At 34.6% G+C, this 13,589-nt stretch overlaps 1 protein-coding gene across 3 annotated transcripts in view; it reads left to right on the top strand.

Annotated features, from left to right (window-relative positions):
• The window catches only part of Mrpl1 (mitochondrial ribosomal protein L1), a 90,599-nt gene that overhangs the window by 47,388 nt on the left and 29,622 nt on the right, over window positions 1-13,589 (top strand). For all 3 annotated transcript variants that reach the window (XM_063247222.1, XM_013141509.3, XM_003477663.5), the window contains one exon: window positions 3,878-3,984. In XM_063247222.1, coding sequence (XP_063103292.1) covers window positions 3,878-3,984 — 107 coding nt within the window. The remainder of the gene's footprint in view (window positions 1-3,877; window positions 3,985-13,589) is intronic.

Below are 13,589 nucleotides of genomic sequence, written 5' to 3'. Positions count from 1 at the left end.
GCACAATAGTCAAAACAAAAGACTCACAGACTAGTTTGTGTTTGATATTTCTTAGTGGTGATATAACTTCCCTGAGCCAGTTTTCTCATTACAAAGCAGGTACTTCTCAGGGCTTCGAGGGAAGATTAAAGAAGATAATAGGCAAAAGAACCAGGCATTTAAAAAGAAAATAATTGTTCTAGGCACCTAACGCCCCCCCCCAAAAAAACTGAAAGTAAAAGAAAGTATTAAAGATCAGTATAGAAGTTATAGAAATACATGAAATGGAAAAAAAATCATTAAAAGCAAACTGGTTCTTTAAACAGGTTGATAACGTTGATGAAACGTTAGCTGGACTGTTTATTTTAAAAACTGTAAGATAAACCAGGTATGATAGTACATACCTGTAATCCCACTACTCTGGGATAATGAGGCAATATGATTACAAGTTCAAGTCATGCTTGTGCAATTTGGTGAGACCCTGTCTCAAAATAAATAAATAGAGTTGAGAATGTAGTCACTCAGGAGAAGGACTTAGGTTCAGTCTCCATTAATACCACTCTTTACACACACACAAATGGATGATACAGACTAATACCACAAAAAAGTACTGTATATACCCTATAGACATGAAATGAGAAAACAGTATTATTTTAATGAATCTGAAAAATTACAAAATTGATAAATTTCTAGAAATACACAAATTACCAAAAGTATCTGGAAGAAATATGGCATCTTATATAGCTCTACATCAGGTAAAGTTGCATAGTAATTTCTAACAATTCAGTGAAAAATACAGGCCTATATGTCCTCCTATTGGAGAATTCCATTCCACATTTAAGAAAAGAAAATTTTTTCAGTTTTATTTTCTTGTTTTACACTGGTACTGGCTTAAAAACTCAAATCCTGCACAATCTATTACACTTCTGGTTTTGTATTTGTAACTGTATAAATACTTTTTTTAGTATTCCATCAACTGCCTTCACTTCAGTTTTTGTTTTTGTTGTTTGGGCACCAGGGATTGAACTCATAACCCTATGCTTGACAAGCAGATGCTGCGCTGCTGACCTATATCCCTGGCCCACTTCAGCATATTTTAATGAAACTTCTCTCCTTTTAAAAATTAACAGGTAATAATTGTACATACTTAAGTAGTACAGTAGAATAATTCAGTACACCTGTACAGTGTGTCATGATCAAATCAAGGTAATTTGCATCTTCTTAAACATTTATCATTTAAAAATATAGAATGCTTCAAAAATTGTTATTCCTGAGGAAAGGCCACTCTAATCTTTTTTGCTGTATTTCAGTTGTATTGCGTGTGCTGGGAAAACAAATACTCTTTACTTTTTAAGTCTCATTCTTTTCCCACTTGTATTAGACTTAAAATCATGAAGTCATTTATTTGTTCTTTCTTCAAGTAATTGTCACATTTATACCTTACTAATTACCCGCATATAGGTGGAGATAGCAAGTAAATGTTGGGATTCAGAGAGTTTGTAGATGGAGGTACAAGTTTAGCAATTATGAATGACTAAATGGTATTTAAAGCTCTGTGTCTGGATGACATCACTGGGGTGGGTGTGCAAGGATACATACAGTAAGAGGGACCATTTGATTGAGCCACAACGTAGTAAAGTTCAATCAAGACAGCCCATAAGAATGGAGTGGGACAGTAGGGAGAATGTGTTTCAGAGGACAAGTCAAGATATTGTGGGAAGAGGGGAGGTGTTCTGAGTGAACTGTTTTTGTGAGGTCAAGTTACGTGAACTCTAAGAAATGGCTCCAAGATTTGGCATTGTGTGCCGCAGCACTCACGGCTTTCAAAGCTCCTGGGGGAAAGACAGAGAGGATGAAGACATAAAGATAAGAGACAGTATACAGAAATTTGGGATCAGGTGGAGCTCTCTCTCTAGATGGGGGAGGAAAGGAACTACTTAACTACCGCAGCGTGTTTATTTATGTTTGTCATATGACATCCCTGTGTTTAAGTAGCTCGCCTCTTAGGCCTGTGTTCTCAGGGTGGGAACACCTGTTCATCTGGGTCGCTCTGTGCCCTCAGGGCATTCCTTGGGCTCTTTGAGCTCTCAGTTCAGCACGCGTGAACAATCATTAGCTCAGTGGCTCCTGATAGATGTGAAGGTCGTTGGCAGGGTCACTGACAAGATTGTGTGCAGTGGATTAATGGAAATGATAACCTGATTGAAGTAGTTTTGAACCAATGAAAGAAGCAGAGACAGAAAAGGTAAAAAGCTTTTCTTTTGAGAACTTAATGTACCGAAGATTATTATTAGGTGGTGACTGGAAGGCTATGTGATATCATAGGAGACTTCTTTGATTTTTAAGATGGGAAATGTTATAGCAAGTTTATAAACTAATTGGGATGATTCAGGTGATTTTATAGCAAGTTTGTAATCTAGTAGGGTTATTTAGGAAAAGCCAGGAAAATTAACTATGTAGAAGAGAGGAGGAACAGTGTCCTTTGATAAGTGAGTGGCAGTGGGCTTCAGGGAATGGATAAGGAAGAAAAGGGCCTTTGGTAGATGCACAGAGTTTATATTTAGTGACAGGAAGGAAAGTAGTAGTACCTTCAGATATCACCAAATAAGTTTTCAGCTCTTACTAAGTACAGGCACTATTGTATGGAAATAGAACAAAGACTGAGTCAAGAGGTTAAATAGATTTATGAATAGTTTAGCGAGTTGTCTCATTTTTATATTAACAGCTTACTGTTTGTTGTATACTGTGTCATATTGTATACTACTCCTTATATCAGAATGTTACTGAAAAGTTGTCATCAAGTACTAAATTGCTAAAAATATTTTGTAAATTATATTTGAGTTGAAATATTATGTTTGAGTTCAAATGATAGTGACCATATAATTTATTTTTTGAGTCTTATGTATAATTCTTTGAAAATTCTTGTTTTCTCCCTGGCTGTGTTTTTCCTCATTGGCATATTACTTCTAGCTCCTTTTATATGTTAATAGAGATCAAAGTGATTTTATAATTTAATAAATTAAGTTGCAGTTCTTAATTCTTAGGCCAGTTTCTGTAGCCCTTTGCACAGTAATGAGTTGCCTTCAGACTTTATTATTCATTGTGGTATTGTTTCCATTGCTAAATCTTACTTTATTTTTCTTCATTTCTTTATGATAAGGCAGGTCAGATAATTGAGGACAAAGGTAAATAAAAGTCCTGAAAAGATTTCAAGGCTGTACTTTTAGCTTTAATCATAGATTATTTTACAGATTTTGTCATCTATGTTTTAAAGCAGAGTAACCAATTTTGCAGCTGTTGTTTATAATGTATAAAGACATTACCACAAGTTTAGTGGCTTAAGGAAACACATAGTTACTATCTCACCATTTTTTGTGTGAATGGATGTAAGCTGAGCTGGGACTTCTGCTAAAGGGTCTCATAGCTGGTAACACCTCCATCTTGCCGGCTTGCCGAGGGCCCACTCTCACATTCAGAGGCTTATTGATAGAACTCAGTTCCTTGCGGGCTGCTGAATGGAGGGTTTTAGTTTGTTGTTGTTAGTCTGAAGCTGCACTCACCTCCTTGTCTTGAGGTGATTCCCATGTGCCAGCTCAATAATTTGCTGCTTGCTCTTCACTGCTAGTAAGAGCCTCCTCCAACGCAGGCAGTGGTGTTTTGTGTTGTGTATTAATCACTCTGGCTTGTGGTTGGAGGCAAGTTGTGGGCCTCATCTTCCTACATTCAGTGAGAGGCCATCACAAATGGCATGAACTATGAAACTGGGACCCTAGTTGCCACTCACAGGTACACTGCAATTTATTTGCTGTAGTCTTGCATGGATATATATTAATCTTCTTCAGTAATTTTTGCTACCGATGTAGTAGATAACTTTGGATTTTTAAATTTTTCTATCCAGATTCCATTGGCCGTGACATTCCCAAAATGCTTGCGTTATTCAAAAATGGACATGAAATTAAAGTAGATGAAGAAAGGGAGAACTTTCTCAGTACCAAAATAGCAACAGTAAGTTACAATGGAAATAATGAAGTAGTCTTCTTTTTTGTTTAATGTATTCATGAATAATTTATAAGATACATTTGAACTTGTTTTTGGATCTAGCATTAGAAATGGTACTACACATATAGTGTCTGCCAAAAAGATGTATACACATTTCAGGAAAGGAAAAATATTATGATGTTTTTTCAGTAGATGGTGTTGCCCTCATAAGGGGGGGACCATAGAGGATGTCATATATCACAGAAAACCCACTACATTGCCGACCCTTAAAGAAGAAATTGAAAATACAAGTGCAGCAATCTCAAGGGTACCCAAGCAGCAGGTTGCCATACTAATAACTGACTGGAAGCTAATGGCTACCACTTTGAGTACCCGTTGTAATTGTAGTGGTCAAAGGTAACTTGTGTTCATCTCATGATGTCACAGTAAATTTAATATCAAAATATTTACGCGAGTTTTTCTTTTCTTAAAGTATATGCATTTTTTGGCAGTCTTTGTGTGTGTGCAATTTTTTCTTGTTCTATAAATTGAATGCGTAGATTTTAATGGTACCTAAGAATTTCTTCCTTCCAGAATTGTGTGCTGCTTATTCACATTTATGTGTATGTTGCCTTAGTTATTTATTCTAAGTATGTATGTTTTGTTATCTAATGTTATTGAGAGTAGGATATAAAGTATACAATGCTGGCATGTAGTAGGTATTTTGAAATATTTAATGGAATCAAGTCATTTGATTTATTTTCACAAATTATGTCTGATTTAAAAATTATTTTCTTATTTTTAGAACATGCTGGGAATCAGTTTTCAATTCCATTTTTGGAACACTAATATAGATATGTCAGGATTATAAAACTATGTGTTTACTATTTTACTACCCGTATATTTAAAGTTATTTGTAAATAATTATTTTTTATAGTGCAGGATTTATCTGTTCATAACTATAGGAATAATAATAGTATTGATAGCAAAATTTAAACCCTGCCTACCAAGTATCAGATGATGTAAATACGTTCTGTATATTCTTTCTTTTAATTGTCAAGCATATGAGAGGCAAAATTATTATCCCCATTTTATAGATAAATGTATGGAAGCCCAGAGAGGTTGAAAACTTTGCTACAGTTTCACAGTGAAAACGAGACAGAATAGGTCAGTATTTGAAACTTGAGAGTATCTTCAAGTATCTAGGCTTTTTGTCCCATGCCATCTTGCTTTATGGCTGAAATTATTTTGTTATTGTTTCTCTTTCTCCTGCTCAGTTCTTAGCAGAAATTCTCCATTATAGCCAGCAGCTAGTACTCCAAGCTAATTGGGCTGTGTTCATTGTAGATCATGAGAACTGTAGAAAAAGCATTCAGCTAGCTGTATGATGGGCAATTGTGAAATACCTACGTGCAGCATCATCGTCAAAGCTCAACTTGGACTTACTTGACCTGAGCTCTGCTAGAATCTAGTACTGAAATTTCCTTGTTCCCCAAAGTCCTTGGCAGAGCTTTTTAGTGCTTTTTATTTCTTTGAGTTGACTTACTGTCATCTAGAAAGCAAACAAAAATCCAGATACAGATTTTAAGGGATATTGTGAAACTGCAGAGACTTGAGTTTGAATACCTAGTCTATATAAGGAATGATAGACTTCAAGCAACTGCCTTAAAGCTATTTCCTCATCTATATTCCTCATCAAATTTCCTCATCTATAGACTGTGTATACTAATACTTATTTTGTAATGTGGCTTTGAAGATTAGATAAAATTTTTAAATGGTAGTCCTTGTTGGTACCATTGCTTTGGCTGGCTTTTGGGGACTATAGAATATCCTTATAATATTCTTAATTAAAGATATATTTTCAGTATATTCAGTAGTTGTTAGTTTATATACTTCCTGACTTAACGTGTAAGAATCCATGACATCTCATTTATTTTTTTCAATAAATCCTATAATGATTAAGATATGGGCTCCAGATCATATTACTTGGATTTTTTGGAGACAGAAATTTATTTTTCCTCAGTGAAAAAGTATAGATATAGTAGGAGGCTAAGTACATATTTTAGATTCATTCTGTTGTACTTCTAATCATTGTTCTGGCTTAGAAAGAAATGCATTATCTTGCTTCTGAGCCTGTTTTTCACTATTTAGTATGTACCCACATGTAAAATGGTGGTGATGATACATATGTACTACTAGGGTAGGAAGAAGCAGGTGAGGAGCTGCTACATAACAACAACTATGTAGAAGAGTGTATGTGATTTTTATTTGTTTGTTTTTTACTGGGGATTGAACTATGACCTCCTGCTTGCCAGGTGGGCGCTTGCGCCATTGAGCTAAACCACTGGTCCTGCATGTGATTTAGATGAAGTAATAGAGACCTCACTTACTTTCTCACGTAAAACTGAGAATTACCTTGATACTAAGACCAAAGAAAACTACCATACAACATCATTCATGAACACAGAAGTAAACATTTTAAACTAAGTTTTAACAAATTGAATACTAGAGTATATAAAAAAGGTAATATATCTTGACAGCCTTAGCCTACTTTCTCTTTCTATAACAGAATACCTGAGATTGTATGATTTATAAAGAATAGAGGTTTATGTGGGGTGATGATCCTGAAGCAGAGAAGTTTAAGAGCATGGTGCCAACTCTAGCACTGGCCCCATACTACATCATAATGTGCCTGAAAAATGGAAGAGCAGTCAGGCATGTTGAAGAGGCAGAACACAGGGACTACCTTGCCTTAAAAGAATTTGCTCTCTGGAGAATGAATCCATTTCTGTGAGAAAGGCGTGGATACTCACTCTTAACCTCCTAATCATTTCTAACAGGTCCCACCTCCCAACACCTCCATAATAGCAGTCAAATTTCAACATGATATTTTTGGGAGGCCAAGTTACATTCAGACTGAAGCAGTGACCAAGTAGGGTTTATCCTAGGAATGTCAAGTTTAGTGTATGTAACATTCAACAATCATTTGTTGTAGTTGTCAAACTAAGGCATTCACCTTCGGAGATACAGAGAAAACATTTGACAGGATCCAAACACTGATTTAAGAGTCTCAACAAACGTGGGGTAGAGGTTAGTATCCTCGGGCTTGGGCTGGAGTGCTGCTCAGTGATAGAACATGTGCTTAGCACATGTGAGACCCTGGGTTCAGCTGCAACTTCCTCCCCCAAAAGCAAGATCCTTAATCTGATAAACAATGTTTGAGAAAAACTAACTGCTGATATCATACTTAGTGACAGAAGACTAAGTGCTGCTTTCCTCCTGAGATAAGGAACAAGACAGACTATCTCTTCTTAATGCTTCTGTTCATTGTTGATCTAGAGGTTTTTAGGCAATGTGGTTAGGCAAGAATCAGAGGTAAAAAGGCATCTAAAATAGAAAAGAAATGAAAATGTCATTATTCACCAAGTATATGATCTAGCTAGTAGAACAAAGAAATGATTTAAGTATGGTTGAAGACACAAACTCCTATATAAAAATCATTTGTACTTTTTCTTTTCTTTCTTTCTTTCTTTCTTTGTATTGGGGATTGAACTCACAACCTCGTGCTTGTCAGGCAGGCACTTATGCCGCTGAGCTAAATCCCCAGCCCTTATGTTTTTTGTACAATAGCAGCAAACAATTAAAAATTGATATTTAAAAACAGTGCCATTTCCATTCATCAAAACTGAAATAGGAGAAATCTAACAAAAGATACAAAAGACCTTGTACACTGAATACTTCAAAACATAGTTGAAAGAAATTAAACATCTAAATAAATGGTCAGATGTACTTTGTTCATGCATCTATAGACTGGATATTATTAAATGTCAGTTATCCCCAAAGTTATCTATAGATAAACTTATTGGGTTTTCAAAGTCCAGTCAGCTTTTCTTCTAGAAAATGACTAGCTTATTTTAAAATTCATATGGGAATTGTTATGGTTTGTGTCTGGATGTCCTCCCAAGAACATGTCCTCCCCATCATTTATCATGGGGACAAGCTTCTAGAATTTTTGATTAATTCATGATCCAATGCTGAGATTATAGGTGTGAGTGCTATGGGTGTGGCCTACATACAATATCATATAGAAAGAGTCTTCTCTCCACACTCCTCCCTTTTTATTCTTGTTCCTTTTGTTGTTTTCCACCCCCATGAACTGTGTCCCTGTGCCATTAGCCTCCCTTGCCTTGGAGCTGGCCAAATGTGGACTGACACCTCCACAGACTGTGAGCTAAATCATCCTTTCTCTCCTTCATTTTGGGTGTCAGATATTTCCTCTCAGCAGCAGGAGAAAAGTAGCCAACACAAGAATGTAAAGGATCTGAAACAGCCAAAGTAGCTTTGAAAAATAACAAATTTGGAAAACTATCCAATTTTAAGATTTGTAAAGCTATAGCAATTAAGATAATGTGATACTGATGTCAAGAGATAAAGCAGTCAGTAGATTAGGGTAACACAAAGGACAGAAAACACAAGAATAATTAAATATTTACATGCAATAAAATTAACTTTGACCTACATTTCAAACAGTATCTAATAATTAGTTGAAATGTATAAAAAACTTAAATGTGAGGTCTAAAGCAATAGTACTTCTAAAAGAAAAAGTTGAGTGAAAACTTAAACGCTTCTGCTCTTTAAAAATAGTGTTAAGAGAATAAAAAGGCAAATCATAGATTTCCAAAAAAATATTTAAAATTATGTATCTGATAAGTCACAAATACTTATAAACTCTCCAAACTCAGTAATGGTACTGAATTTTTAAAACTTGGCAAAAGAATTGAACACATTTCACCAAGGATACACAACAGATAGCACACACAAAAAGGTGTTCAGCATCTTTGTCACTACAGCAATGCAAATTAAAACTACAGTGAACTGTCACTACGCATTTAGTGCAGTGAATAAAATTAAAAATAGTGACCATACCAAGTGTTGATGAGGTTGTGGAGGGACTGGACCACTCATGCTATTTGGGAGAGTATTAAATGATATACTGTCTTTGGCAAACAGTTTGCTGGTTTCTTAAGTAACCAAACATTATTCTGCATTTCGATATTTTCCCAGGAGAAATAAAAATATATTTAAGTGCAAAAGTGCACAATGACTCTATCTCAGGTAAAAATCTGTCACAGGTAAATCTATAACCAAAAATAGTCTTTAGTAATAATAAGAAACTTCATAATGCTACATAGACTGATAAATTTTAAAATAATTGTGCTGAGTAAAAGAAACCAGAAAAATGTACTTACTGCATGATTCTACCTATATAAAATTCTTACAAATGCTAACTAATATACAATGACAGAAAACAGACCAGTGGTTGGCTTGAGAACAGAGATGGTTGAGAGGGGCAGGAAGCAGGAATTATAAAAGGAGATTTTGGAAATGATTGAGTATCCTGAGTGGTGATGGTTTCAAAAGTATATATATACATGTCAACTGTATACTTTAAGAATGTGTAGCATATCTAATAGGATACTACTTAGCAATTAAAAAAACCCTAGATAACTACTAATATATGGTTGAACCTCTAATACTTTATGCGTAGGAAAGGAAGCCAGACACAAACTGCACAGATGGCACCTTTGTATGAAATGTTCATTGAGTGAAAACTTAACACAAAAAGTGATGAGTATTTACATGGAAAGGAGGGGAAACTAACATAAACCATAAAGGTGCGTAAGGGATCATATTAGAGTGATAAAGATGTTTAAAACTGATTTATTATGATGATTGTACAACTTGATAAATCTAAAAGATTATTGAATTATACATTAGAAAATACTAATATGATATGTAAACTATGTGAAATTGTTAAAAATATACCATGTGTCAGACATTACAAAATAGTTTTAAAAGTATTAAAATGTTTACTGTTAGGGACTGAGGATTTAGCTCAGTAGCATAAGTGCCTGCCTTGTGAGCATAAGCGCACAGTTGTGAGTTTGATCCCCTGTACAAAAAAAAAAAGACTAAAATGTTTACTGTTGACAAAAGCAGTTATGTAATAAATTTTATGTATTATGATTATCAGAAGTAATAACATTAAAGTTTTAAAATATTTCAAAGTAATATAATGAGAACGAGAATATTGAAAGGTTTTTTTTGGTGGGGGGGGTCTCTGTGTTAGCAGACTTTGATTGAGAATAAATGTAGAATAAAGGACACCTACTGCAGCACATGCTATTAGGGAATCCTCCTTATTTTTGATAAAAGGAAAATAGCAATAAACAACAGCTCAGGGCTAGACTGATCATGACTGTGGCCTGTGTTTGTATAGCCTATGACCTAAACCTAGGTTTCAGTTTTAATAGGTTGTAAAAGCAAAACAAAGAACATATGACAGAGCTTGGGTGTGGTCTGCAAAGCCTAAAATATTTAGTGTTTGGCTTATTACAGAAAAGACTTGCTGACCCCAGATCTAGAAAGATGTTTTTTTGGGTAAGTGAAAAGCGACCAGCTTATGTTTCTATTTGTCTGTACAGGAGAGACTAGTTAAATTCTACTTAAATCATCATCTGCTTCCTTGTTAGGTTTGTGCAAATGGTATATTCTGTAGTACTGTATTCTTTCAAGATCTTGCTCTAGTATTGATACAATGTGAAATTAATTGATCTTGAGTTTACATTTTCTTCTGTAGCAAAGTGATACATGTAGTCAGAAATGCTCTTTCTTCATTATATAGCTCTTTCTTCATTATAAAGATTAGTATCTTAGGTATTATAAACAGGTCACTAATGCTTTTGTATATTAGAACTATACAAATGCTGTTCTACTCACTAGTATTTAACATTTGTCAGCAGTTTTTGCAGATAAATTTACTCAATCTTTCCTGCCACTTGTATCTAAAACTTACATATCCATGAAATTGATCATATCTATGCAATATCATATCAAATGTTCTTTTCAGTGAAAATCTCATTTAGATGATAACATGAACATCCTGAGGACAGAACAAGTTATTATTATTGTTTGTTAATCACTTGTACTGCTACCCTGTTGCCACCATTTATCTTCTTTCTTGGCCTGAAGCATTTTTAATTGGAAATAAAAGTAAGTTGCTAAGTGATCAGGTTTAAGGGAAGGTCTTAAAACATTAAATTTAAAAATAAAAGGCTGTAGAGTGAAAAGCATATTTCTTCAATTTTTTTCCCCAATAGCTTTTCCTCTTAAAAAGTGAAACAAGCTTGAAACACATGTATCTGGCCAATATTTATAATCTAAATATTAGTTTAATTTCAGATAGTAATTAAATAATTTTAAAAGAATTTATCTGAGCTTATAATATGTAAAACAATATAATAGTCGTAATTCTGTTATCTATATCTCTCTTACAGTATAAAAATTACATATTAATGTGCACATGAATAAATCAAAGAAGTATATGAGGAAACACTAAACCTCTCTTCGTATAATTATTTTCTTGTGAGATGCCTAATAGTTTTTTTGTGTAATTGAAATGTTAAGGCACACAGCATAAATACCCTTGCAACAGTAATTTATATATAAGATATGCGACAGACATTTTTCTATAACTTTCTTTTTAATGGATGAAAATATAGAATGGTGACTTCCTGGATGCAAAGAGATCTCCTTCTGTTTTTCTCTCTTTTGGCAGGGGTCAATATTGGGGCTGTATTCAGGCCTTGTTCTTTTTACTTCCAGCATAGAGTTACATTCCACCACTAACCATCGTCAGTTCCTTACTGATGGGTTTTTAATTTTTATCCAGATTTTTGCTATTGTGAATGATGGTTTAATGCAATTCTTAACAATATTGCTAACATTTTCCAAGTATACCCATAAAGTAAGTTTCCAGAAATAGAACATATGTATTGTAATCCCAAATATCAAGTTTATTCATCCAAGTATTAAAATCCTCTTTCTAGTTTTTCTCACAATCCATGAGGTTATATTTGTAATCCCATTGAAATGTCATTGGAATTCCAGCAAGTTAATTCCAATCTACCACCATGGTGAGAATAAAAACACCAAGACATATTCCAAGTTAAGGGCAGCCAAGGGATCCTAAATCCAATCCCCATAAGGATGTGTGGACAAAGGCCTTGACCTTAGGCCTCTCCCAGAATTTATTATCTTGTGAAGAAGCGGGGTGGCTCAGGGATGAGTGACAGTGAGAATGGCAGGAATTACATGAGTAACTTAAGCTGGCTAGCCAGGTGAGAAAAACAGATATGCAAAAGAATCAATTTGCATAATCTAATTAAGGGAGGCTGCCCCTTCAGTTTCTGATATGCAAATTCTTGTGCCCTAGGGAGTCATAGCCTCTTTACCTTGAGGCTAGTACTTGGTTGATATTCCTGGAGCTAATAGCTCTAACATCCCACTGTGCTCATATCCTATATGGAGAACACTATGCCAGGAAACAGGACTGTTTGTTGGCTTTAGAGATTACATACCAGCATCTTGGCTAGCCTTATTTGCAATGCTTAGAGTCAATTGAGGAGAGAATGAAATACCCTAGCCAGCTCTCTACATATCAGTGTAAGGAAATAAGTCTCCAAATAATCAAAGTCACAGTAATTGTTTGCATTCAGGGGGAGTCACTGGAGTTGTCTCCCACTATATGCATGTTGAACATTTTGTAAGTATTTGCAAATTACTTTCTAAAATGATTAAACTAATTTTAATTTAGTTTAGTTTAATTTAAAGTGTCTCTTTCTTCATACTCCAACCAATACCAGATATCATCAAACTTAAATATTTTTCAGTTTGATAGGTGACATATTAGTGATACAAGTTCTGTGCATTCTTTTAGTGGCTCAGGAATTCCATTCCATCTCTAACTCTGGCAAGGGGGAAAGAAAAAAAAATTTAGTGTGATACTCCTTTTGCTTTCTTCTTTGGTTACCGTCTTCTTTTATCCTGCTTCTTAAAGATTCTGAGTCTCTTGGCCTGACCATCACTCTTGTTCCTTTTCACATTTCTGGCCCTGCCTTCACTGATTCTTTACCCCTCTTTAATTGACTCACCTCTCCCATTATCTGCTAAGGGTTTAGTACTTAACAAAATGTTCACAAACACCGAGTTGCTTGACAGCTGCTAACTGCTAATAGAAAATAGAACCTTTTCTATTCAGTGTTTGGGACTGACCCATATGTTGGAGATTTTTACCTTATCCTATATATTTAAAAACTATCCTAATGTAAAAACTTTTTAAAAACTTTATTCTTTGAACAGGAAAATTTGTTAGCTCATTATAATCTAACAACAACAACAAAAAGTAAAAACATAAAACAGTCGAACTAATGTATAAGTTCTATTGAACAAATACTAATATCTGTGCCTGGCATAAGGCTAGTGATACAAAACCAGACTTGATTCTCCTCACCAACTTCTTTTAGAAGGACACATCTAGTAGAAGAATATAAATTGGAAATAAGGAAAATATGGTAAGAATAATAATAGCATATATAAAAGATATGGAAGTTACAGAAAAGAAGCAATGATTGACATCATCATGCCATGGATTAGATCAAGGATATCTTCTAGGAAGAGTTTAAAATGTCTATCAGTACATTAAGGGTTCCTTCCTTCCAACACCCTCCTTTTCTTTCTAACAGATGGTAAGCATTCAATAGTGATGAATGCATGAATATATGTATAAATAA

This window comes from Cavia porcellus, unplaced genomic scaffold (genome assembly GCF_034190915.1).
Source record: "Cavia porcellus strain 051 isolate PalLab524CR breed Dunkin Hartley unplaced genomic scaffold, mCavPor4.1 scaffold_4, whole genome shotgun sequence".
NCBI lineage: Eukaryota > Metazoa > Chordata > Mammalia > Rodentia > Caviidae > Cavia > Cavia porcellus.
The sequence above is the reverse complement of the archived record's forward strand: the minus strand, read 5'-3'. Positions and strand labels throughout refer to the sequence as shown.